This window comes from Pogoniulus pusillus, chromosome 19 (assembly GCF_015220805.1).
Source record: "Pogoniulus pusillus isolate bPogPus1 chromosome 19, bPogPus1.pri, whole genome shotgun sequence".
Taxonomy (NCBI): domain Eukaryota; kingdom Metazoa; phylum Chordata; class Aves; order Piciformes; family Lybiidae; genus Pogoniulus; species Pogoniulus pusillus.
Window position 1 is genome coordinate 4,256,808 of NC_087282.1, and position 27,033 is coordinate 4,283,840.

General features: G+C 50.3%; 1 protein-coding gene across 2 annotated transcripts; it reads right to left on the bottom strand.

Annotated features, from left to right (window-relative positions):
• Positions 1-351: 351 nt before the first annotated feature.
• On the bottom strand, positions 352-26,898 carry KIF4A (kinesin family member 4A). 2 transcript variants are annotated; one of them, XM_064158993.1, is made up of 32 exons: positions 26,808-26,898; positions 26,436-26,578; positions 26,204-26,318; positions 24,361-24,551; positions 23,401-23,490; positions 21,382-21,548; positions 21,039-21,133; positions 20,484-20,603; positions 19,157-19,332; positions 18,373-18,434; positions 17,733-17,865; positions 17,197-17,255; positions 16,116-16,221; positions 15,341-15,397; positions 14,891-15,073; positions 14,179-14,282; positions 13,808-13,952; positions 13,244-13,354; positions 11,577-11,660; positions 9,988-10,101; positions 9,609-9,764; positions 8,914-9,008; positions 7,529-7,658; positions 5,948-6,118; positions 5,516-5,614; positions 4,989-5,057; positions 4,799-4,897; positions 3,735-3,896; positions 2,376-2,522; positions 1,783-1,896; positions 1,326-1,391; positions 352-1,118 (listed from the first exon to the last, which is right to left on the bottom strand). In XM_064158993.1, the coding sequence occupies exons 2-32, from the start codon at positions 26,556-26,558 to the stop codon at positions 900-902; spliced, it is 3,762 nt and encodes a 1,253-aa protein (XP_064015063.1). In that variant the 5' UTR covers positions 26,559-26,578; positions 26,808-26,898; the 3' UTR covers positions 352-899. The 2 variants fall into 2 exon arrangements, with proteins under 2 accessions (XP_064015063.1, XP_064015062.1); XM_064158992.1 differs by having other exon boundaries at positions 17,733-17,868.
• Between the last annotated feature and the right edge of the window lie 135 nt (positions 26,899-27,033).

Genomic DNA, 27,033 nt, shown 5'->3' on the forward strand with positions numbered 1-27,033 from the left:
TTCTTTAGGAGGGGAATACAAAGGACTCATTGCTGTTGCTGCTAAGGAGGAGAAACCATGAGGTACTGAGACATTGCTCTTTGTTAAAGCCACGGCTGAACAGCTCCTCTGCAGAGCCCAGCCCTTCCAACAAGCCCTAACCAAGGACAACTGCTGGACTTCTCACTTTCTCTAGGTTGTGACTCAAGAAATAGGGCATAGGAGGAAGGAGGGAAAGAGAAAGCACCAGCAGCCTCTCTTGGCCCAGCTGCTTTCCAAATGGAGTGTGCCAGAAAGATCTACTCCTGCTCCTCAGAGAGACAGACCAGGCTTCAGTCAAGGTATAGTACACATGAAAGCAAAATTCACATACAGGTTTAACAGTTACTTTATTCAACCTATACAACCAAGTTAAAATGCCTACACCATTCACACACACCTAGCACAGTTCTCACTTCATTGAACAAGGATGTACCTCTGCCACCAAGGATGCTGAATCCCTGATGCTTACAGCACTGCTACCTTGGAGAGACTACAGAGACTACAGAGTCTCTCCTTGGCCTTAGGCACCAGTGGCCTCGCACAGCAGCTTAGAACAGTTCTTCATGCTGTACTGGGAGGGACAACAGCAGACATCCAGTGCAAATACAAACTCTTTGCAAGGTTAGGGATGAATCTGTCCACAGTTGTCAGAGCTCAGGCTGAAGGCAGTGGCTGGAATGAGCAACCTGGATAGAATTAGCTCCACTCACTACAGCACTTGACAGGAGAATCCTGCCAACACAAATATTTACAGAGGACAGGACACAACATTAGTTTGACTCCCTTGCTAAGGCCAGAAGCTACCAGGCACAAGACTCATCCGAGCTTTGGCAGCAGTAAGAACTCCCAATAGGTTTTGAAGTCACTGGTAGTGTGGTCTAAAAAGACAGAGAACAGTCCTGGGCCAGGATGGTGTCTGGGCTCGGGGACTTGACCGGGGTGCAGCCAGAGAAGAAGCCGGTGGTGCTGCTCAGCATTCTCTTCTTTCTCTTTACATGTGGTACCTGGTTCTCCTGGCACTCATCTCTCAAGAGCTGGGAAGCATCAGTGCTGGGCTGCTTCTCTAACACAGCTTGCTCTGTGAGCTCTTTCAGGACCTAGCAGAAAAGTTCAAAAAGAGAGGTTTACAATTGGTCATCCATCCTGAAGGAGGCAGCAGCCTGCACTGCACAACAGCTGCTACCTTCCAGTCACAGTTTTAAGGACAGGTTCATGAGCTGCAGCAGAGGCAGCATTGCAACACTGAGCACAGGGTACCCAAGGCATCAGGGAATACATTTTTTTTGTGGCAAAGTTTCTCTCACCAGCTGGGAAACATCTGTGTTGGGCTTCCTGACAAACACATCTTGGTCTGTGATATCCTTCAGGACCTAGCAGAACAAAGACATTTTGGAGCTGCTCACTATCTCTTCCAGTTTGAAGCCAGCAGCCCTCAACCTGTCATTCCATGCCTTTTCACAAAGTCCCTTTCCAGCTATCCTGATGTCCCTCTTCAATTACTGTAGGGCTGCTGTCAGATCTGGCCAGAGCCTTCTCTAGTCTGAACCAACTTAACTCTCAGCCTGTTCTCACAGGAGAAGTGCTTCAGCCCTCAGATCATCTCTGTGGTCTCCCCAGACTCCAAACAAATCCAGGCTGGCTGGACAGCTGCAGGCTTGCTCAGAACAGCCTAGCAGCAGCTCCTCACCTTAGGATTTTATCACTGGCCACAAACAAGCTGCACACACATTCCAACCCACATCCTTCATTTTTAGGCAGTACCTTTGAGGCCATTGGGATGCTCACAGGGCCAAAGAAGGTCTGCTCTGTATCCACTTGGGTGGGATCTTTGAGTTCGAAACTTTCCCTTGTTTGGTCCTCAGACCCAGTGGCATCCTGGAAGGGGGAGAACTATTTTGAAGCACTAAATCTCCATTTCTTCCACCAACAGCTGCAGACACACTAAGCCACCTTCTTGTGAGGTAATTCATACCCAGGATGTTAGATACCTCTGCAGGCACCTGGCCTCAATGCAAGAGCTGCTGTGGTAGCTCTCTGCTTCAAATCCCTAAGAGCCAGGAGCAAGACAGACACTTCTAGCAGTAGTGCCAATGACCTTCAAGTTGGCTCATGAACCTTCCTTAGGCTACAACCCAAATTATCCTCTCCATTCTTAAAACAACCTGAAAATGAGTGAAGTTTCTTGCAGCCCCTTTGAGGTAAAGGTGTTTCAGTTGTCCTCACATCCACAGCTGACAACTGGCAGCAGTAAATCGAGGTGACCTGGGATGTCTGCTACTGCAGCGGGATAACTTTGTGCTTTAAGTCGCCACAGCTGAAGCCTGAAGCACTTGGGAAAGGTGCAGAAGCCTTACCTTGACAGATGCACCAGCAGACAGGTTGGGAGAGTCAGTGCCTCTGTTCCTGCACCTGTCTGAGTCACAGCTGCAGCCCCCCGTGCAGTCCAGCTTCTGCTTCCTGCAGCCACACTGCCGGTTGCTGCACCGGCCCCGGCAGGAGCACTGCGGCAGAGAAGAGAGCTGTGGGGTTTCGTGGACTGCACCTCGACTGTCACCACCCCAAGCAGACTAAAGGGCTCCTAGCATCATCCCCAAGGTGTTTGCTCCAGTGCTGCTGTCTGCACTGCAGCAAAAAAAGCAAGGTCTTTCCACCACCAGAGCCATCCCCAAGATGCTTTGGCATGCCCGAGAGAAGCCTCTCTAGTCACCCAGCCCCAACTGCAAGTGGTCCTCAGGATGCCAGCTGCAGTATGAGAAGCTGATTTTCAAGGAAGGGCCCTATCAGAAAGATGGGGACAGGCTTTTAGCAGGGCCTGGTATGACTCAGTAGTGCCCTGTGAGCTAACTGACAGCCCTGTGGTAGCAGATGATGTTTCCCAGAGGCCCAGCTTTGCAGCAATTCAAGCCCAAAGAGGCTGATCGGTTGTGGGACTTGGACATCTCACAGTCTTTCTTCACAGGAGAGAACTGGGGCTGGAGAAGACTGAGGGGGATCTGATCAATCTGTCAGTGTCTGAGGGGTGGGTGTCAAGATGAAGGTGCCAGGCTCTTTTGAGTGGTGCCCGATGATAGGACAAAGAACAGCAAGTACCAGCTAGAACACAGAGGATTCCACCTCAACACAAGGAGATGCTTTGTGGGGAGGGTGACAGCAGGCTGCCCAGAGAGTCTTTGGAGTCTCCTTCTCTGGAGACTTTCATAACCCCCCTGGATGCCTTGATCCTGCTTAGGCAGGGGCACTGGACTCCATCTCTGCAGGTCCACTCCAACCCTTACCATTCTGTGATTCAGATCATCTCCATCCCATTAGAATTTAACTGGGTACCAGTACACTGCAGCAGCACAGTATAAGAGCCCATCCTTCTTCCCCCCAGCCTCCTTGAAGGAGTAAGGCTGTTGCAAGGGCTGCTTTGCTGCTGTCTGAAACACACAGACCACTTCAGCCACAGGTAGCAGGACAGCAGTTGTGTTGCTTGCGGCAGGAGAGGACTTGTCCAAGGAAAAGCTCTTTGGGAAGGTGTTGCTGACTATAGGGAAAGCAAATGTGCCTGTCAGAAGGCCATAAACACCCAGTGCCAGCAGCACTGCTGTACTGAGGCTTTTCACAACTACAGTGGGCATGCTGCAACCTCCCTGTACAGATCCTTAGGGATACAACCAAGTCATTCCCTATCACAGGTCATGATAAACTTACAAAGAGCAACTGGATCTTACCCCAGGCATGGATTTTTTTACTCCTTTGACTGTTTTTTCTGGCACCCAGTCTGCATCTTCTTGCTCCCCTCCAGACTCCTCTGAGTCCGAGAACAGCTCTTCCACGTCTATTTTTAAGGCTGGTGCTCGAGGTTTGGCTGTCGTTTGCCGCCGAGCCTTTGGCTAGACACAGAAATTAAAGGCTGAGGGCCCAGGTTTGCATTTGAAGGTACCTGAGAGTCCCCCCAACCACAGCCCCAGTCCTCCCAGACAGCCCAGAAGGATATAGGGTTAGGGAGGACACCAAAGATTCAGCCCCAGACAGCCCAGAAGCATACAGCATTAGGGAGGACACCAAAGATTCAGCCCCAGACAGCCCAGAAGCATATAGCATTAGGGAGGACACCAAAGATTCAGCCCCAGACAGCCCAGAAGCATACAGCATTAGGGAAGACACCAAAGATTCAGCCCCAGACAGCCCAGAAGCATACAGCCTTAGGGAGGACACCAAAGATTCAGCCCCAGACAGCCCAGAAGGATATAGCATTAGAGGGGACACCAAAGATTCAGCCCCAGACAGCCCAGAAGCATACAGCATTAGGGAGGACACCAAAGATTCAGCCCCAGACAGCCCAAATAGGTGGTGAATGGTTGGAAGATTGAGAGATTTGTGGCAGCCTTGGTAAGAGTTTCAGATCGTTTATTCCTCCCCAGCACAAAGATCTTGCTCTTTCACAAGGCAGTGATTAAGCTTTCTGCCTTGCTCCCTAAATGCAGAGGTTGGGGAGAGAGAGACAGAACAGCTGGGTTGAGGCAGATACAGAGCCAGGTGTGACAGGGCATGGAGGGATTAGGTTTGGGGGTTGCCAAACATGACTGCAAGCTGCTTTCAGCAGTATTCTGAAACCAGAAACCTCGAGAGCTGTCGGAAGCAGAGAACAAACAGAACAAGAACATGCAGAGCAAGAGGCCATATGCAAAGCAACTTGGGAGAAGGAAACCAAAACCATTAATGGCCAACAAGAGCTTTTAGGAAGACCCCCAAGTACAATATAAGCACAAAAACTGGCATGGAGCATCCCTACTTTGGGTGGAATATAATCATAAGAATCTGGGCAGCTGGAGGATGTGTCCTGATTGTCATGGAGCTTCTCTTGGCCAGCAGTTTGGAGGAGCAGTAGTTTCTGTTAAGAGGGATAAAAGAACCCCCTGAAGTGTTAGCTTTGCAACGTGAAGGCAGAGCTCATCAGCACTCCTGGCTGCACAGATTTTTACCTTTTTAAGGGTGTCATTTTCCTGGAGAAGTTCTTGGTTCTTCTCACCTATTCTTTGCAGCTCTTCCTCCTGGTTGCAAGAGGAGATGAAATCTGTAAGCTTATGTAGGGGCAGCACCAAGAGTTGCCTGGGAGTGGTTTTATTTGGATCTGCTTTGCAAGATCAAAGGGGATCAGCTCTGCCTCAGTTGGGACAACCATCAGCTATGTCTGAAACCTCTTTTGGCAACACAGAGAAGCTGATCCTTTTAGAATACCCCTTCAAGATCTAGACCTCCTTCTATTTCCAAGGCTTCTGTCCAAATTTGGTGCATTCAGAACTGACTTTGCTGTAATTCACCACTGAGCAGGAGCTTGCTGCACCACTTAATCCAGTTAGTGACAAGACACAGTGCAGCTTGTAATGTTGATATGATGACACCAAAGTTCTCCCATTGTTGCTAGCAGAGTGGAGCTCTGCTCAGCAGAGGATTAGCAAGAGCAGGTAGCCCTGAGCAGGCCCCACCAAGCCACATCTGGACACCCTACCTGGCACTTGAGTCGCTCCTGCAGCTGTTTCTCCTGACTATCTCCCAATCTCTTCTCTGCTGCTTCTTTTTGCTGAAATTGGCCAAGCAGGTACAGAACCTGAAAACACAGCAGAGGGGGACAGAGGTGAGACTGCTGGCAGCTCAGGCATCAAACACCTTGGCAATTTCAGAGGGATTCTTCTGCCGCTTGCAGCTTGATTCTGTCCTGCTCTACTTCAGAAGTGGGCTCAGGTGTAACAACCTCACTCACAGCACTGAGAGAAGATACTTGGTAACAAGACAGAAGATGAGTAAGGAGCTGTCTCAGGCTTTTGTTAGCAACAAACCTTGGTCAGAGCTACTGCAGCAGGGGGGGGTTCAGCTCATCCCTTGACCTCTGAGCAGATCTGAGACTCGGATTCCCAGGCCTCAAAGAGCTCTCAGGCTTTACCTTTTCCTGGTGGTGCTGTTCCTGCACCAGAAGCTGATTTTGGAACTCAGCCTCCATCTCCATGATGTGGTTTCGCTCTTCCATCAGCATCTTCTGCATGTCTGAGTAGCTGGCTTTGCTTTGCTGAAAGCTGCTCTCCAGCTTGCTCTCCTGCACTTTTGAGGAGACCAGCTGCAAGCAAAAGCAAGATGATTGCTCAGGTCACTGACTCCCACCTTTCATAACATAGCTGGGTCAGACATTGAGTAGTCTAAAGGGGAAACACTTCTATTCAACTTCCAGCCACGCTGAGAGCTGGGATGGCCATTAGCAACAAGGAGAGCAGAGGAGAAATTGAGAGCTTGGACATCTGACTGCCAGTACCAAAGCGTGTGCTGGGTTAACACAGCCTGCACCACTGAGCAGCCTCCCTGCCCCATACACAGACAGGAGGTAGAGTAACAGAAACTCCCACTCTGGGCTGAGGTAAGGAGCTTACTGAGCTGCTTCACTGCACAGGAACCTTAGCAAAAGCAGAAGCCAGCAATAAAATGGCTCCCCCCAGCCCAAGCAGCACCTTTGTTAGCAGTTAGAGATTCATTTCCTTTCCTCTTCCAGATTAGCTCCTTCATTCCCTTAAGCTCCACAACCAGGGACTGATACATGACTGACTGTCTTCCCTATCTTCCTTCCTTGATTCCACATTAGCCCAATTCCTACTCTTTCCTGCCCCTAGCCTTGCCCAGGTTTCTCCCATCTCAACATCCATCCCACAGCTTCCCCTCTGCTCTCTGAGTACTCCCCATATTTCCCTGCTGATCATCCTTTCTCAGGATTTTTAAGCACTTCTTCCTCTTTTCCACTTTGGAAACATATTTTCCCTGTTACTAAGGCTACAAAACTGATCCAAGGGCTGAAACACCTCTGCTGTGAGGAAAGGCTGAGGGAGCTGGGGTTGTTCAGCCTAGAGAAGACTCTGGGCAGACCTTAGAGCTGCCTTCCAGTCCCTGAAGGGATCCTACAGGAAGGATGCAGAAGGACTTCTCATAAGGGTGACTGGAAACAAGACAAGGGGGAATGGTTTGAAGCTGAGGGCAAGCAGGGTTAGACTGAATCTTAGGAAGAAGTTCTTCAGTATGAGGGTGGTGATAGCCTAGAATAGGCTGCACAAGGAGGCTGTGGATGTCTCCTCCCTGGGGTGTTCGAGGGCAGGTTAGATGAGACCTTGAGCAGCAAAGTCTAGTTGAGAGGTGTCCCTGCCCATGTTGAAGCAGATGATCTCCGAGGTCCCTTCCAGCCTAAACCATTCTGTGACACAATTCTACTCCCATGCAAGCCTTCAGTAAGCACAGCTTTAGCTCATCTCCCTGACCCCTGTCTATTCCACTCCACTCTTCCTTGTTTTCCTGGATGTCACTCCCTGAAGTTTTCTACAGCACAGGAGAAGACTTCCAAATTGTGAGGGAATTAAACCTCATCCACTACAAGAGTTCTCCACTCTCAATTCATGTCTGCTGTCAGGCTGCTGGTCACTTCCTTTGAAGGCTAAGCAGGCTCAGAATCTTTATTTTTAGTGATAAAATAGGAAAATTCAGACTTCACCTCTGCAAGGAGATACTTCAGAGCACATTTAGCCTCTAGGATGGTGGCAATGCTGTCCCAGCGCTGCTTGGTACGATCTCCATTGTCTGCATCCAAGAGTTTCTGCTGCAGGTCTGCTATCTGGGCACTCCTGTGAAAGAACACATGAGTGTGAGGTTACAACACAAGAAAAATCTGGGCTGAAGTTGTGCTTAACACTATGCAAGAGTCCAAATTCAGTTTTTTGACAGCTTAATAGGGCAACTGGGGGCTGCAGTTCTGCACCAGGGAAATTTCTAATCCCCTCCACGTGTGTAATTAACAGTGCAATGCTTCCCTCAGAGAGGCTCACAAACAGCTGAGAGCAAAAGCAATCTTAGTAGCATCCTCATATCCCCACGTTTAGGATGAAATCACCACATTTAGGACAAAACTGAAAACAGGAAGCAGACATGGTCTCAGCTCATCACAGAATCACCCAGGTTGGAAGAGACCTCCAAGCTCACCCAGGCCAACCTAGCACCCAGCCCCAGACAATCAACCAGACCATGGCGCTAAGTGCCCCAGCCAGGCTTGGCTTCAACACCTCCAGCCACAGTGACTCCACCACCTCCCTGGGCAGCCCATTCCAATGCCAATCACTCTCTCTGCCAACGACTTCCTCCTAACATCCAGCCTAGACCTCCCCTGGCACAACTTGAGACTGTGTCCCCTTGTTCTGTTGCTACTTGCCTAGCAGAAGAGACCAACCCCACCTGGCCACAGCCTCCCTTCAGGCAGTAGCAGGCAGCAATGAGCTCTGCCCTGAGCCTCCTCTTCTGCAGGCTGCACACCCCCAGCTGTGTTGTGGCCTGAGCAGTGCTGAGCACAGGGGCAGAATAACCTCCCTTGTCCTGCTGCCCACAATGCTCCTGAGCCAGACCAGGATGTCATTGGCTCTCCTGCCCACCTGGGCACACTGCTGCCTCATCTACAGCTACTCTCTACCAGCACCCCAAGGTCCCTCTCTCTCTGGCTGCTCTCAGCCACTCAGGCCACAACAACCCCAAACAGCACTACAGGCTAGGGACAAAGTGCAGAACCCTGCACTTGGCCTTGTTAAATCTCATGCCATTGGCCTCTGCCCACCCATGCAGCCTGTCCAGGTCCCTCTGCAGGGCTCTCCTACCCTCCAACAGCTCCACAGCTGCTCCTAGCATGGTGTCATCTGCAAACTTACTGCTGCTGGACTCAATCCCCTGCTCCAGATCATCAATAAGCAGATTGAACAAGACTTGTGGTGGCTACATAGAAGTTACTTTACTTTCTTCTCTGTTAAAGAGGACACTTGCAGATAGAAATAAGGGGGAAGAAACAACCCCAATGGAGGCAAGGCTGTCTGACTCAGCTTTGTGGTACTGCCTTACCTGAGCCCCATCTCAGTTTCCAGGCTTTCTATCTGCTTTGATAAGGAAATGTCCATCTCTGATGTCTCCAAGTCCATGAGGGAATAGGTGCGCCTCTAGGAAAGTGTGGTAGTGGACACAAGTGAGCAAGAGGTGAAGGAAAGCAGACAAGGTGGGGCTTTCATACAGGCATTGCAGCAAGCAGGAGGCAGCTTTTACTGCCTTTCATTAAGGCTGTGACCCATTCATTTCCGTGAAGGAAAAGGTTACCTCAGCAGCTCTGAGGTACCATTGCTCCCCTTTCTGGAAGAAAGGATTATCTCCATCCCTCCTTTCTGTGGTAAAAGGGCAAATAGGAGTGAATAAAAGCAAGCCACAGAGCTTAGATGTGGAGCTGAGGGGCATGGTTTAGTGGTGACCTGGCAGTGCTGAGCTAGGGGTTGGACTTGATGATCTTAAGAGGTCTCTTCCAAACAAAAATCACAGAATGGGTTAAGTCAGAAGAGACCTCAAAGCTCAGCCAGTTCCAACTCCCCTCCACAGGCAGGGACACCTCCCATTAGGACAGGTCACTCAAGGCCTCATCCAACCTGGCCTTCAACACCTCCCTGGGCAACCTGTGCCAGTGTCTCACCACCCTCATTGTACATGCTCCTATGACTCTACTGGCTGAACAACCAGAGGTGTGGCACAGAGCAAATGGCATTTTCTCTTACCCTGAGTTTTGGAGGGTGGTTTTCCCCAGCCTCTTTCTTCTCTTTAAGTTGAAGGAGCTCCTGTGCCAAGATCTTTCTGTCCTCTAAAAGGTCTGCAAGGTGCCGTCGAGCCTCTTCAGTACTGACAAGAACCTCCACTTCATTTGCAAGCCAGCTCTGGGGAGACAAAAGAACAGGGCAGGGGTTCACTGTAGGCTCAGCTTCTGCACTGAGCTCCTCTCTGCAATTCCTTCCCCGGTGAATTGAATCATCACATTGATTCCTTTAACAAGGCTCCACCTTCCTCTGCCCTCCCACCACCAACCCCAGCAGCACCCACTGAGCAGCTGACAAGGCTGAGTCTGCTTCCAGGTGGAACACATAACACATAATCACCTACTTTGACTCGGGCAGCAACTCCTTCCATGCCCCGGTTCTGGGTCTCCTTCCGCTTATCTGCAGCCTCCCTTTGCTTCTGCAGAGCATCCTTCAGGCGCTTGTTGGCAGCTGCTGCCTGGAAAACATTTGACAGAGAAGCTGAGCAGCAGCTCCTTAACTCTGCAGCAGCTAAAGACCTGAAGGATTCACACTGAGACAAGGACAGAGAGTGACAAGGTTGAGAATGAAGCAAGACCGGAGCCATAGACTGGTATGGGTTGGGAGGGACCTTAAAGATCATCTAGCTCCAACATCCTGCCATGGCCAGAGACATCTCCTGCTAGACCAAGGTCCCATCCAACCTGCCCTTGAACACTTCCAGGCTTAAGAGCCTCCACATTCTATTTACAGGAAACCTGAGAGCAAAAGGCTGTTAGGCTCAAAGTGCCTAGGAGATGCTCCAAGCTGCCCATTCAAAAGCCAGGTGGGGTTGGTATCTTCTGCCAGGCAAGCAGCAACAGAATAAGGGGACACAGTCTCAAGCTGTGCCACGAGAGGTCTAAGCTGGATGTTAGGAGGAAGTTGTTGGCAGAGAGAGTGATTGGCATTGGAATGGGCTGCCCAGGGAGGTGGTGGAGTTGCTGTGCCTGGAGGTGTTGAAGCAAAGCCTGGCTGGGGCACTCAGTGCCATGGTCTGGTTGATTGTCTAGGGCTGGGTGCTAGGTTGGCCTGGGTGAGCTTGGAGGTCTCTTCCAACCTGCTTGATTCTATGATAGGGATATGGAAGAACTTCAAACACTTTGGAGATCTGCTTTACTCTCTATAGAACAATTCCATCCTCATGTCGTCTTCAACAGGCTTCATTGCCCTTCTCTGGACACCTTCCAGCACCTCAACATCTCTCTTGAATTGAGAAGCCCAGAAATTGAGAGCTCTCACGGTGTGGCCTGAGCAGTGCTGAGCACAGGGGCAGAAGAACCTCCCTTGTCCTGCTGCCCACACTGCTCCTGAGCCAGCCCACGATGCCATTGGCTCTGCTGCCCACCTGGGCACTGCTGCCTCAGCTTCAGCTACTCTCTCCCAGCACCCCCAGCTCCCTCTCTGCCTGGCTGCTCTCAGCCACTCTGTCCCCAGCCTGTAATGCTGCTTGGGGTTGTTGTGGCCAAAGTGCAGAATCCTGCACTTGGCCTTGTTCAATCTCATCCCACTGGCCTCTGCCCACCCATCCAGCCTGGCCAGGTCCCTCTGCAGGGCCCTCCTACAGATCCTCACCTGCTCCTTGCTTGGCTTCATCTGCAAACTTACTGATGCTGGACTCAATCCCCTGGTCAGGATCATCAATAAAGATATTGAACAGGACTGGGCTCAGCACTGATCCCTCCAGCCAGTTCTTGACCCATATCAGAGTGAATCTGTCCAAGCCACGAGCTGCCAGCTTTGCCAGGAGCTTGTTGTGGCAGACAGTGTCAAAGGCTTTGCTGAAGTCCAGGTAGACTACATCCACAGCCTGCCCCACATTCATCAGGAGGTGAATTCACCAGTAGAACCTCCAACCAGTTTGCAGGCCTCTGGGAAGCACTGAGGAGCCTCTAGCAGGTGCTGGCTCCTTACCTCTTCTGTTTTGCGCCGAAGCACGTTGGCCTGCTTCTGGAAGTCTCGTTCCAGCTTGAGCAGCTCATACTGCCTCTTGCGGTCCTGCAGGGAAACAACGGTAAGGCAGGTGGAAAACTTCCAAGTCACAACTCCTGTGGCCAGTTTCACAGTCTTGGCACAGAATGGCTCAGAGATGGAGAGACCTCAGAGCTCATCTACTCCAACCTCCCCATCAAGGGCAGGGACACCTCTCAACTAGACTCTGCTGCTTAAGGCCTCATCCAACCTGGCCTTGAACGCACTCACAGGGAGAAGGCAGCCACAACCTTCCTGAGCAGTCTACTCCAGAGTTCCACCACTCAAGTACTGAAGAGTTTCCTCCTAAGAGTCAGTCTAATCCTACTCTCCCTCATTCCCCCTTATCCTGTCTCTAGACACCCTAAGAGAAGTCCCTCTGCATCCTTTCTGCAGGATCCCTTCAGCTATGGGAAGGCAGCTCTAAAGTTTCCCCAGTCTTCTCTTCTCCAGGCTGAACAACCCCAGCTCCCTCAACCCATCCTCACAGTAAAGGTGCTCCAACCCTTGGATCACAGAGTCAGAGTCACAGAAACATGCAGGTTGGCAAAGCCCCTCAGGATCACCAAGCCCAACCTATAACCCTACTCTACAAGATTCACCTTAAACCATATTCCTAAGCACCACATCCAGATGACCCTTGGATCATCTTTGAGGCCCTCTTCTGCTCTCACTCCAACAGCTCTGTGCCCTTTTTGTGCTATGGACACCAGGACTAGATGCAGTATTCAAGGTGGGGTCTCAGAAGAGTGGAGTAAAGGAGCACAGTCCCCTCTCTTGCCTTGCTGGCCACACTCCTCTTGATGCAGCCCAGGACACGATTTGCCTTCTGGGCTGCATGAGCTCACTGCTGGCTCCCAGGGAGCTTCTCATCAAATCAATACACTTGACAACACTAAGACAGGTGGAACACTCACAAGACACAACACTTGGGGTCAGTTTCACACTTGGCACAGAACAGTCACATCTGATCTTGTGCAGCACAGATGCCTCATGACAATGATTTCCCTGATCGTTACAAGCTTAAGCCATGTGGTGCCTCAGAACAAATGGCTCTTAGGCTTCAAATGACTATAAGGAGTTCCACATGGTCCATGAACTAAGTTTAGAAGCTTAAAGGCTGTAAAACCTGAAAACCAAAAGTTGAAGACTTGCATCCCAAAGCACTGAGGGGCAGACTTGTTAGAGTGAGAATTCCTGTGAGGCCAGAACCCAAGCTGCAGATGGCTGCTGCCCGTTACATTTGTGAGCTACCAGCAGCTGCACTTCATTAACAGTTCTCTTCACCTGCAGAACCAACAACCAATCCTTTGAAAGTTTAACTGCCTCCCATTCCATGGCCAACTCCTGCAACTTTAAGTACTTCAAAATATGAAATACTTTTGCCTTCTGCTTTAGAGCTGAGTCCTTACAACTGTGTTGATAGCTCTGAGGCCTCCAGACATATGCAAGGGAAGACTATTTATGACAACTGGGGCAAGGTGGCAACCATATGAACCGAAGTGATCTTCAAAGCACTCCCCAGATGTTTTTAAGATGCTTGCAGCACACACTCCAATGACTTACTTTACTCTTCAGAGGGAAGCAGAGCTTGAGGGTTGTTTGCTCACCCTTTCTTTCAGCTGGATCACTTCCTTGTCCTTCTGCTGCTTCCACTGCCTGAATTTCTCAGCATCTTCTTTCATCTGACGCATCAGCTGGACCCTTTGGCTTTTCATTTCCTGAAAAACAGAAGTGTCTGAAAGAATTGTCCAGGATTTGTCTTCTGGGTAGTTTCAACTCCCATTTCCCACAGCGTGTCAGGGGTGGGAAGAGGCAGATGGGAAACGTTACAATGTGCTGCCTGCTTGGTACACAGCTCAAGGACGCTCTCCAAGTGCTATAACCCAAGAGTTAATCTTTTAAAGGGAAGACCTAACATGCACAGTACACATATGGAAATCAAAGTGGAGTCAAGTGGAGGCCATAAATTATCAGCCACTTTGGACTTTTCATTCCTCCAAGTCTCAGCAGTCACCTGCTTATGGGATTACAGCAGCAGTTAAGCTCAGGGAGCCAAAGGCACCTTGCCAAAATCGAGTGTTCTCTGCCTCACACAACAGAGGTGAGCACTTTGGAAGCTGCTCTGTCTACATCAAAGCAAGCCTGAAAGCTGCCTGCTGAGGGCTGATTACCCTGATCTCCTGGTTGAGCTTGGAGACAGTGTGCTCTGTAGATTCTTTCAGCTTTAAGAGCTTGGATTGTTCGTTCAGCTTTTTCTTCAGCTCATTAATTTGCCCTTCCAGCTCCTGCAGCCTTTTCCGACGCCTCTCGCTCAGTCTGAAAAGAGATCACATTTTAAAACCAATCCCCCCCAGTTGCTGTTATTCTCAAAGAGGCACTCTCCAGCTTATGAAAAAGTGAAGCTACTGCAGTTCACAGAGCTCAGGTGGCATTTGCATCCAAATAAGAGCTTTACAGCCAGGAGCGTGAGACAATGGATTTTCACAGGTGCATGAGCAAAGCTTTCAGTGCTCTAAGCCACACAGCTGACAGTCATTCTTACTTGGCTTGGTTGACATCCTTCTTGGCCATTAACAAAGCAAGGGTCAACTCCTCCTTTTCTTTTTGCAAACTGCTGACCTCCAATTCCAGATCCTTGATATTAGTCTAGAAAGGATAAGAGTAGGAAGCCTCCAAATAAAAAAGCCTTTGAAATTACACCAAGATGAAACTTCAAGACACGAGGCCTGAAGAAGCCATGTTACAGACCAGAGATTACCTTCTCTAAAAGCAGTGAGGGTGTCAAAAGGGCACTTGGATCACAGAACCATAAACTGGAAGTTCTGACTGACCAGTTTTCAGAGCTGGGAGATCCCAGCACAGCTTCTGAACAAGGGAAGCCAGAGCAGCTGGGTGTACTGAGAGCTCAAAGCACAGGACTTGCATTTTGGCTTGGTGCAGCCAAGCAAACCTCTAAGTAGAGAGCAGAGAAGCCCATTTCACATAGAATGGCCTGTGGCTAAGAGCTTACATCAGGGCAAAGGCCATCTTCTGCTGATAGAGCTATCTGTAGACAGCTAGGCTTGATCAAGTCCCTCATCTTCCCTGCTGCCACCTGTAGTTAACTCTCTGCTATGCCCAAGGGAACAGGACCCACTTCAGAAAGCACAGACCCGATAAGAACATGCTGATGAGAAGACAGATCTGCCACTCCCTCCCTTCCTCAGTGGCTGCATTAAGTGGGAGAAAAGCTGAACTGTTTGAGGAGGCTTTACCTGGTATTGGGTCTGAATGGGCTCCAGCTGACTGCCATTCTCAGTCATTTTTTTGGCAAGTGCCTCTTTCAAAGCCAGGACTTTATTCAGCTCAAGCAGCTCTTTGGACATCTGCGCTTGACGGAGGGCATGTTGAGTGCTGTAGTCAGAAGGCCTCTTGGTATCTTGGCCCACTTCTGCTTCCTGGAAGGGATATAGCAATGAGCAGGAGAGGTCAAGCCAAAGCTCTTTCTATGAATCACAGCTTCTGCAGAACACTTGAAATGAATTCTTTTCATTAAAAAAATACCTCAGCTGTGCAGAAATGAGAACAGGTTATTGATCTGGAAGGCACTGAGAAAAGAGGAGCAGAGAAAGGCAGCACATGCAGAAGTGACACAAACCAGCACAAGGATAGAGCTAAATGATGAGGTGATAAATCCATGCCCATACAGGCTGGTCTGTCCTCACCTCTGGAGCATCCTGCTCAGATTTGGCCACCTCTTCCATTGCAACAGCACTTTCAGTCTGCACAGGACAAACAAGACAATGGAGTTAAAATGGGACAGATAAGGTAAAATGAAGCTGGTAATAGTTTGCTGGCCTATGGTGACAGAAAATAATGATGTCCTTCTCTCTCCAGAAAGATGCCATTGCCTTCCTCTTCTAGCAAGGTCAGCACACTCCTCCTAAACTAGCTGAACAAAGCATTCTTTCTGCCCTTCCCTGAATTCCAGCACTAGCAGCCGGCTCCTTACAAGTGTAAGGAGTCTGGGAACAGAAGGAGTATTTAGAAAGGGAAAACAGAGAAGCTCCTCAATTAAAGAGACATTGCCATGTCTCTGTGCAACAATTTCAAGTCCCTGCCATTTGGGTTAGATGATCCTGGGGGGCTTTTCCAAAGGGAGTGTTGCTGTGATTCATTGGTACTACCAAGTTTATAATCTTTCTTCCAACTTTTGGATTGTAATTCCATGCTGATCTCTCCCTACCACATTCTTTTATGGAAACTCTTCCCTTCCCCCAGCCACTTGTAGCCACTCAAGTGGCTTCTCTGCAGCATGAAAAGCACAGCAGGACAGCTTGTTTTGAAGTGGATAACGAGAATCATTTCATGCTTGTAATTCCTGGGGTTCTTAAGCAAGGTTTGTGAAGAGTGGAATCATAACGGCTGGAAGATCACTGAGCCAGCAGAACCATCTTAGGTTTCATAACTCAGATGCTGGGCACAAGGATGCAATCTTACCTGCAACTCAGACAACAGCTGCTGCAGGTTGCGAATCACTTCTACATTCTCTTTCAGTTCCTCATCTTCCACAGTCTCTGCCAGCTTCTGCAGATCAACCTTGCATCTGCAATGCAGGCACTGGAGTAAGTCCAGGAGCACTGCAAGGCATCTTGGTGCCACACGTGCCAGTAAGAAACAACATTCCCCACTGAACACACCAATAGCTTCTGGATAAACACACACAGACTGAGTGTATCCATGGAATCAGAGATTTGTTTAGGCTGGAAAAGATCTGTAAGATTAATTCCAACTATTAACCCAGCACTGCCAGCTCACCACTGAACCGTGTCCCTCAGCACCACATCTGAACAGTGTTTAAACCCCTCCACAATGAGGACTCCTCCACTGCCCTGAGCAGCTTGATCCAGGGCTTGAGAGTCCTTTCAGCATAGAAATTGTTCCTAACGTCCAACCTAAACCTCCCCTGGTACAGCTTGAGGCCACTTCCTCTTGTTCTATCACTTCTTACGTGGGAAAAGAGACTGACACCCACCTCACTCCAACTTCCATTCAGGGAGGAGGTCTCCTAGGTTGTAGCCAGGTGGGGTTGGTCTCTTTTGCCAGGCACTCAGCAACAGAACAAGGGGACACAGTCCCCTTGTTGTGCCAGGGGAGGTCTAGGCTGGATGTGAGGAGGAAGTTGTTGTCAGAGAGAGTGATTGGCATTGGAATGGGCTGCCCAGGGAGGTGGTGGAGTCGCTGTGCCTGGAGGTATTCAAGAAAAGACTGGATGAGGCACTTAGTGCCACGGGCTGGGTGCTAGGTTAGAGTGGATGAGATTGGAGGTCTCTTCCAACCTGGGTGATTCTATCCTATGATTCTCCTTTGAGCCTCCTTTTCTCGAAGCTAAACCACCCCAGTTCCCTCGGCTGCTCCTCACAAGGCCTGTGCTCTAGATCCTTCACCAGCTTCATTACCTCTCTCAGGACCCTCTCAAGCACCTTAGTGTCCTTCTTAGAGGGGCCACTTTATCTCCACAAACACAGTCAGTGCTGAAAGCCATTTCCTCAGCAAGGGTAAGGTGCAGAGGCAGACTTACGCAGCATGTTGCTGAAGTTGCTCCAGTTTGGAATTCACCTTCTCATTTTCTTGTTCTACCTAGAAGTCAGAATGATACTGAATTGTAGGGAAAGCAAGACAAGAAGCCAGGAAACAGCTAATTTGTTTGTAGCACAAGACAGGTTGTCAGTCTGTGGCAAATCAATGAAGAGGAATATGTTGAGTGATTGTCACCATCAGCTTGCTTAGACTTAACATCCTTTTTATCAGGAATTTAGACTGTGGTGATTCAAAGCAGTTCAAGGTGGAGGAGAGAGAGGGAAAAGGAGAGAATGAGCTATTTAAGTCATTCATACAAGAGCTAAAAGATTCAGAACCACTTTTGCCCACTGAAGTCACCAGACCCAAAAGCTCTGACAGGCTCTAGGAGGCTTTTCATGGCTAGAGAGGCAAAACAAGTGTGAAAGGAATGCTAAGGAGAGACATTTCCATCATGCCATTGGTATAGGAGCTGCCACTGGTTAATCTTCAGCTAAAAACAGGACTTAAAGCTCCTCCCTGGTAACTAAATCTTACCAGAATGATCTTCTCCAACATCTGTGCTGTCTGCCCAGCAGCCTCACTCAGTCCTCGGCTCAGCTTCTGATTCTCCTCCATGAGGGACTGGTTCTTCTCCATCAGAGACTGGAGGTTCTCAGAAGGGGCCATGCTGCTGAAATATTAAAGACCACTTTGCTTACAAACACAACTTCATCAAAGTCTGTAATGTCACTAAAATTACCTCCCAATTCCCCAGATATCTTGGGACTTGGATTTTCAAATACCCTCCAAGCACAACACCTACCCAGGCCAACTCTTCCTTGCATTTAATGGTTTTAAGAAGAGAGAAAGAGGAGCCATACATTCAGAGCTAGAAGAAGAATGGATAGATCTGAGAAGGAAACCTTGGGTTAGGAGACATTGCCTAGTTCCTCTCCTTTCCTAAGCAGTCTTAAGGGGCTTGATACAAAACTAATAACCCATCCACACATGGAATTTCAGTGACTGTGACAAAAAAAAGAACTAAAGGAGAATAGACCCCATCCAGATCTTACTAGAAAGCAAGCACTTTGCTCCAGCCTCACTGTCCTGCACTGCCTAGAGCAAAGGAGGTGCAGAGCCTTTGCAGCTGTGTGATGGTCACCATTTACATTGAGCATTAAGCTACAAAGCTTACTTGATGGACACTGGCAGAGTCCCTCCGTGGGCCTGCAGCAGCAACACCTGCAGCTGTTGTACCTAGGAAGACAAATAATTAACAATTAAACATCTTTCCCATAGAGTAACTAGAAAAAGGACCTCTGGGGGTCATCTAATCCAAACTCCCTGCTACAGCAGTCACCTGAGATCACAATGTCCAGGAAGATTTAGAGTCTCTCCACAGAAGGAGATTCCAGAAACTCTCTGGGCAGCCTGCTGCAGAGCTCTGGCAGTCTCATGGGACAGTAACACTGCCTCCCGCTCATGTGGAACTTCCTGGGTTCCACTTTGTGCTCCTTGCTTCTTTTCAGTGGTCCCCAGGGATAAGACAAGTCTTGTCCTATCCTCTTGTCCCCTGCCCTTCACCTATTTATCAGATCCCCTCTCTGTCTGCTCTTCTCCAGGCTAAACAGCCCCAGGTCTCTAAGCCTTACCTCCTCAGAGATGGTCCAGGCCCCTTAGCATCTCTGTAGCCTCCACTGGACTCTCTCCAATAGTTCCTGGTCTCTCTAACTGGGGAGCCCAGAACTGGACACTCCAGCTGTGGCCTCACCAGGGCACAATGGAGACGGAGGAACCTGCTGGCCACACTCTTCTTAATTCACTCCGAGGGACCACTGATTTTCACGGCCATGAAGGCACTGCTGGCTCAGGAGCAACTTGTCCACCAGCACTCCCTGGTCCTTCTCCATAGAGCTGCTTCTTGAGCTTAGTACCAAAGGGACAGAGCTACTCCTCAACATGACTCAAGCACCCAGTACCTGCTGCTTCAGGTGATGCAGCTCAGCTGCCTGAGGATCAACGTTGACAATGGGCTTGTTTTTGATTTTCCTTGCTCTGTCAGCATACCGCAGAGTGTTGAGAGTTTCCTCTAGGTTGGAATCTGCTGGGCTTACACAGGCAATCATCAGAGTGTGGCTGTTCCCACCCAGAGAGTCTGAGGAGGAAAACAAGTCAGCATTGAGAAATAGCAAGACAGACTATCAAGATAGCATCATAAAGGTCACAGACTGCTTTACTTTGGGAGGGACCCTTAAAAGCCATCTAGCCCAACCCCCCTGTACTCAGCAGGGACATCTGCAACTAGAGCAGGTTGCTCACAGCTCTGTCCAGGGATGTATTAAGGGATGAGGCATCTACCCCCTCTCTGGGCAATCTGGCTCAGTGTCTTGGTGGAAAAAGCCTGTTCCAGTCTAAATCTCTCTTCTAGCTCCAAACCATCAGCCCTTGTGCTGTCACAACAAGCCCTGCTAAAAAGTCTGCCCCCAGCTTTCTTACAGACCCTTTCAAGTACTGAAAGGCCACCAGAAGGTCTCCTTGGAGCCTTCTCTTCTCCAGGCTCAACAATCACGACTCTTTCAGCCCTGTTCTCAGGTCATTTTTATAGCCTACTCTGGACCAGCTCAAACAGGTCCATGTTCTTCCAGAGCTGTACCAAACACTGCAGGTGGGGGTCTTAGAGTGGAGCAGAGGGACACAATCCCCTCCCTCGACCTGCTGCCCACACTGCTGGGGAGGCAGCCCAGAAGATTGTTTGCTTCTGAGCTGTATGTACACACTGCCAGCTCATATCCAGCACCAAGTCCTTCTTTTCAGGGCTGCTCTCCATCCATTCATCTCCTTCCATTCTGCACTTACACAAAGATATCCAAGACAGCATGAGTGCATCTCCATACTATGGCTAAGAGAAGGTAGGTAGCTACATTTTGTGGTGATGTTATCTGCTTTCTCCTCTGCCCCACTCAGCTTTGGGACTTTGGCTTTCCAAAAAGTGTGGTACTGTGACTCAAGTCCCAGCAGCATTGTCCTGTTAAATAATTGCTGTAATTTCTGTGCCATTTCTGGCACAGTTCCCTCAGGTTTCCCCTTCCCTTCTCCCCCACAACCCCACTCAAGCTCCCCAAAACTCAAGACACTAAAATTCACACCTCCTTCCAATATTAATTGCTGGCTAAGAATATTTTTGATCCTATCAAGCTGCATAACATTTTAGTCTTTGGTTTAACACTCATCTACTGGATACTTAAAACTTCTGATCACTTCACACCCAGCTCTGTAGGTTTCAGCTTCACTATCACCTTCTCTTACCTTGCAGCAGCCTTGTGAGCTTCGAGTCTCTGTAGGGGACAAACCCACCCTTTTTATTCTCATCACCAAGAGCACTAATGACATTCCCCAGGCAGAGGAGGCCTCTGTTTATATTGATGCCTGCACACAAAGAGGTAAGAGTGAGAAAAGCCATCTTGACAGCTCACAAGAGCCCATTTCCTATCCTAATTCAAAACAAAAAAGGTTAATTAAAAGGGAAAAAAAATCCTATTATAAAGGCTAAAGAACTGCTTTGCTTTTCCTGACTCAATTTATTATCTCAAAAGTGGTTAGGAAACTCAAATGATCCCAGTCACAGAATTACAAAATTGTCAGACCTCAAAGATCATCCAGTCCTGGGCAGGGAAACCTCACACTAGAGCAGGATGCTTAGAGCCCCATCCAATCTGATCTTAAACACTTCCATGGATGAGGTTTCCACCACCTCTTTGGGCAACCCCCTCCAGTGTCTCATCACCCTCATGGTGAAGAACTTCTTCCTACCATCCAATCTGAAGCTACCCACTTCTAGTTTGGCTCCATTTTCCTACAGACCTTCTTTCAATCTGTCTCCCTCAGCCTTGGTCTTCTTTTGTCTCTCTGAGCCAGCCAGATCAACCAGGTGTAGCTTGGAGTGAAAACTGCTGTTCCTGTGGCAGAAACAAGACTATCTTACTCTCTCAAGTAAACATGTGGTTAGGAAAGGAGCAGTTCAGTGGTTACTAGACTGAACCAGACTGAAAATGAACTTCCTATCAGAGACAGCCAAATATAGGAACAGTGCCAAGAGGAGCTCAGCTGAGCTCAGCCAAGACCCAGAGAGAAGGGCAGGATTACAGCATTTGGAGCACGTTTGCCCTGCAGCAGCTGCCAGCAGAGGCTGTGAGCTGGCACTTACTTGTCATTTTTCTTTCTCTGGTCAATGCAGATGGTGAAGATGGCATGGGACCGCGAGGACTGCGAGTTCATTGCCGTGGAGGCCACCGATCGGGAGTTGTTGCCTTGCTCCAGGCAGGACACAGTATCCTGGGCAGAGGAGACTTTTCTTTCTGTTAACCCTACAATCTGTGTGCAGGAAGAAAGCATCATTCATCCTCTGCTTCCTCTTCACCCCAACTGAAATCAGGAATGCTATCCTGTCTTAAGACAGCAGAGGCAAACAAGTCGTGACATGCATTCCCAATGAGTCACTTCAAGCCAGAGGCCTGGTATGGATTCTCCCAGGAAAACCTCACTCCGAACCCCAGATCAGCAACCAAGTCTCATAGTTACTTCCTCATCCTATTCCTACACATCAAACTTCTCTGTGCCTGCTTCAACTAAAAGAGGGGAGGCTGAGCCATGAGCTAGCTGAGAACCACAGAATGTTAGGAGTTGGAAGGGATCTCAAAAGGTCATCCAGTCCAACCCCCCTGCCAGAGCAGGAGCACCTAGAGCAGGTCACACAGGAATGCATCCAGGTGGGTTTGGAATGTCTCCAGACTCAACTTTTCTGGGCAGCCTACTCCAGGGCTCTGCCACTCTCACAGTGAAAAAGTTTTCCCTCCTGTTCCCAGGGAACCTCCTCTGCTCCAGCTTGCACCAGCTGCCCCTTGTCCTTGCCCTGAGCAGAGCCTGGCCCAGTCCCCCCAACACTACCCTGCACATCTTTACCAACATGAACGAGGTCAGCCCTCAGGCTCCTTTTCTTCAAGCCCCAGCTCCCTCAGCCTTTCTTCATGGGCTGTGGGAAGGAGACAAAGGTCCTCAGAGAAATATCCATCTGCCCTCAGATATGGCCTGGCCAAACTGGGAGCTGAAAGTTATGCCAGTGACAGGCAGAGAATGGGGAAACTGGTTGATGTGGGTGAAGCTTCATGTTCTCCACTCTATAGCCACAAAAAGAACAGAGCAGACTGAGAAGCAAGAACTGGTCACACTCCTTGGCAAGCTTGTCTTCTCCCTGAAGGGCCTGTCTCCTTGGATCACAGTACCATTAACACACAAGTCAGTTGCACAGGAGCACATAAAAATGCTAATAGCTTGGGCACATAAGTCTCCTAGCAGGATCCCTTTGTTACACACTGAAGAGTATCATTTCAACAGCTTGAAGCTTGGTGAAGGGATCTGAAATACATGATCAGATGTTCACCACAATCAGCCCTCAAAGAAAAGCCAGAGCAGGACTTGCAAGCAGCTTCATCCTGAATGTCTGAGCCTATTGGTATTACTCTGAGTAAAACTAGTGGTCATGGTAGTTGGGTTATGGTTGGACCTGATGACCTTAAGGATCTTTTCCTACCTTAATGATGCAGTTTAAGAGGGACAGAGATCTGTTGAATAGAGTCCAGCAGATGGATACAAGGATGAGGGCACTGGAGCACTGCCTGATGAGGAGAGGCTGAGGGACCTGGGGCTGCTTAGTCTGGAGAAGAGAAGGCTGAGAGGGGATTGAATCAATGCTTATAAATACCTGAGTGCTGGGGGTCAGGAGGGGGGGACAGGCTCTGCTCACTGCTCCCTGGGACAGAACAAGCAGCAATGGATGGAAGCTGCAGCACAGGAGGTTCCAGCTCAACACAAGGGGCAACTTCTCTACTGTAAGGGTCCCAGAGCACTGGCACAGGATCCCCTGAGAAGCTGTGGAGTCTCCTTCTCTGGAGCCTTTCAAGCCCTGTGTGGACGTGTTGCTGTGTGACCTGAGCTAGACTGCATGGTCCTGCCCTGGCAGGGAAGTTGGACTCAATCTCTTTGGGTTCCTTCCAAAGCCTGACATCCTGTGATCCTACACCCAACAGCTTAGTTTTCAAATGAGTAGTTGTGATGATTTCCTACATGCTAAAACAAAGCAGAGCTCAAGCAGTCAGACAGCTTTCACCAAAACATCCTCCGAGCCACATCACCCTCTCCTGTTCCCATGTTCAGTAGGACCCCAGACCTTTATGCCCTCCTTGGGATCTTCCCTTATGCTGATTGGAGATCGGTCTCTCAATGGGCACAGCAGGTCCAGAATGTCCTCGTTGTAGATCTGAAAGCAGCAAAACAGGTCAGAGTCAGCAGCCTCACAGGAAACAACTGACATTAACACCACGGAAGATGATCTCAAAGGTCTCTTTCAACCAAAACTCAAGCCCAGCCACTTACCCAGCACTGCCAGGTCATTGCCACACCATGTCCCTCAGCACCACACCTACATGGCTTTCAAACCCCTCCAAGGATGGCAATTCTACTACTGCCTTTGGCACCCTCTGGCAGGGCATGAGAAGCTCCTCAGTGAAGACATTGTTCTTCATGTCCAAATTAAATCTCTCCTAGCACAACTTGAGGCCATTTCCTCTCATCCTGTCACTCATCCCATGTGAGAAGAGACCAACATCCACCTCACTCCAACCTCCTTTCAGCAAGTTGCAGAGTGAGAGTCTCCCCTGGCCCTTCTCCTCTCCAGACTGAACAACCCCAGTGCCCTCAGCCACTCCTCACCAGCCCTGTTCTCCAGGCCCTTTGCCAGCTTTGTTGCCCTTCTCTGGATCCACTAAAGCACTTGAATATCTTTCTTGTAGTGAGAGCCCCAACTGTCCCCAGTGTTCATAGTGTGGCCTCATCAGTACCAATGAGACAATCCCTGTCCTGCTCCTGCTGTCCACACCATTTCTGAGCCAAGCCAGGATATTGGTGGCCCTCTTGGCCACCTGGGCACATGTTGGCTCATACTCAGCCAACTATCACCCAGCACCTCCAGGCCCTTTTCTGATGGGCAGTTTCTAGGTGCTCTGCCCCAAGTCTTAGATCACCCTGGGTTTTGATTTAATAACTACACATCACTTGAAGGAGGAGGCCTCATTAAAGCTCACTCCATGTCATAATTTTGTAGCAGTTTGAAAATTAAACCCACTTTTACCTCTAAATAAGAAACTTTGAGGACAAATTCCCACTCCTGCCTTTGCTCCTTCTCCTTAAACAGCAGTTTGATGACCCGGGGGATGATCCCCGTGCTTGGTTCATGCTCTTGATTGGCAGTGTAGGCACCTCCCATGGAGAAAGTTTTCCCAGATCCAGTCTGTCCATAGGCTAAGACAGTGGCATTATACCCTGAGGGAACAAAGGGCACCTGGATCAGTCACAAGAGAACCAGAGGAAATGAACAAAGCTGCATTCTAGTCAAATCATCCTCCCAGAGGAGCACAGCTCCTTAGTGTCAGTTCCACAGAACCCAGCATAGTGGGGGACAACAGGAACAGCTGGAGATCATCCTGTTCAGACTCCCTGCTAAAGCAGGGTTACCCACAGGAGATTGCCCAGGATGTCCTGGAAGACTTGGAATCTCTTGAGAAAGAGACTCCACAACTTCTCTGAACAGCCTGCTCCAGAGCTCCGGCACCACCACAGGAAAGAATTTACCCCTTATGTTCAAACAGAACCTCCAAGGCTCCAGTTTGTGCCTGCTTTCCTTTGTCCTGTTGCCAAGCATTGCTGAAGAGAGTCTGGTCCCATTTGCTTGCCCTGCCCTTTAGCTGTTGCTGAGCATTGAGCAGATCCCCTCTCAGCCTGCTCTTCTCCAGTGCTCTCAAGCTTCTCCTCATCAAAAGAGATGCTCCAGGCCCCACAACAGCTTTATCCACAGCTCAATGTTGTTACATTAAGAGCAAATGAACCAATCAAAAGCTGCCCCATACACAGACAAAATTAGCATTACAGCTATTTCAGACTGTGCTGTTGCTTCTCCAGGGCTAGTCACTGAAACAGTGAAAGTTCTCTGTCACCCCAGCTCCACCACCAGTTGCTGGTTCAGGATGCTTAGCAGTTCATTGCTTTGTTCTTGACAAGATTCTCTTGCCTGCCATAGTTTCAGGAATCAAAATGCTCTAGAGCACACATACAAGTAGTTTTGTTAACCCTGTGGAGTACAACCAGTTGGTGATAGGCAAGATACAATTCCATGAATCATAGAATTAACGAGGTTGGAAGAGACCTCCAAGCTCATCCAGTCCAACCTAGCACCCAGCCCTAGACAATCAACCAGACCATGGCACTAAGTGCCCCAGCCAGCCTTGGCTTCAACACCTCCAGGCACGGCGGCTCCACCACCTCCCTGGGCAGCCCATTCCAATGCCAATCACTCTCTCTGCCAACAACTTCCTCCTAACATCCAGCCTAAACCTTCCCTGGCACAATTTGAGACTCTGTCCCCTTCTTCTGGTGCTGCTTGCCTGGCAGCAGAGCTCAACCCCACCTGGCTACAGCCTCCCTTCAGATAGTTGTAGCGAGCAATGAGGTCAGCCCTGAGCCTCCTCTTCTCCAGGCTAAACAATCCCAGCTCCCTCAGTCTCTCCTCATAGGGTTTATGTTCCAGGCCCCTCACCAGCTTTGTGCCCTCCTCTGAACACCTTCCAGCACCTCAACATCTCTCCGCAATGGAGGAGCCCAGAACTGGACACAGCACTCAAGGTGTGGCCTGAGCACAGGGGCATAAGAACCTCCCTTGTCCTGCTGCCCACACTGCTCCTGATTGTGGGCAGCACATTGGCTGCCATTGGCTCTGCTGCCCACCTGGGCACTGCTGGCTCACCCCCAGGTCCCTTTCTGCTTTCCAGCCTGTACTGAGACAGAGGGGCTGGAAAGATAAACGCAGGACTTTATTTTCTGAGCTCCAGGAAAAAGCAGGTCTGGGTGGAGAAGGAAACAGCATCTTTGTCCACACAGCTGAGGGTTTAAAACAGATCTGGGACTCCGTTGGCACCAACCTTTGAAGATGCCTCGTATGAGAGGGGCAACGGCAGTGTTGAAGACCTCCTCCTGCTCCACGGACGGGTCGAACACATAGTCATACGTGAAGGCCTTGTCGTTCCCTACCACCACCTGCCAAAGGCAGAAGAACACCGAGCGCTGACCACGCCGCCCCGGCATCCCGACTGCAAAACCGGGCCGGGGAGGGGAGGGCGAGGCCGAGCCTCGGGCGCAGAGCCAGCTCCTTACTTGAGGTTCTCCGGGCACAAAGGACAGGCACATCTGGCACCCCTCGCTGGTCTCCTTCGGCACCAAAGGCCGGCAGCGCAGCGCCACCCGCACCGGGATGCCCTTCTCATCTTCCCTCACCATGTTCAGCTACCGCGGCCGTCCTGCGGAGAACCGGAGACAGATGAGACCACGCGCGGGTACACCGCCGCGGCGGAGCAGCGCTGCGGCCCAAACCCAAGCGGGCCTGGCACCGCGGGGCCGAAGAGCGGATGGGAACTCGGACCGGGAAGGAGCCAGCGGCCCAGAGCCTAAGCCGCAGGGACGGCGCCCGGCACCGACCCGCTGCCGCTAGCCCCAGCCCCCCGGCGCAGCGCGGCCTGCGGGCCTCACCCGGAGCCGCTGCCCGCTGCGATGGCGGCGCCGTAACGGACAGCGTTCAAACGGGGCGCGCGCGCGGCGGCCAATGGCGGCAGGCGCGGCGGGGGCGGGGCTGCGGCGGGGGCGGGGCTGCGGCGGGGGCGGGGCTGCGGCGGGGGCGGGGCTGCGGCGGGGGCGGGGCTGCGGCGGGGGCGGGGCTGCGGCGGGGGCGGGGCTGCGGCGGGGGCGGGGCTGCGGC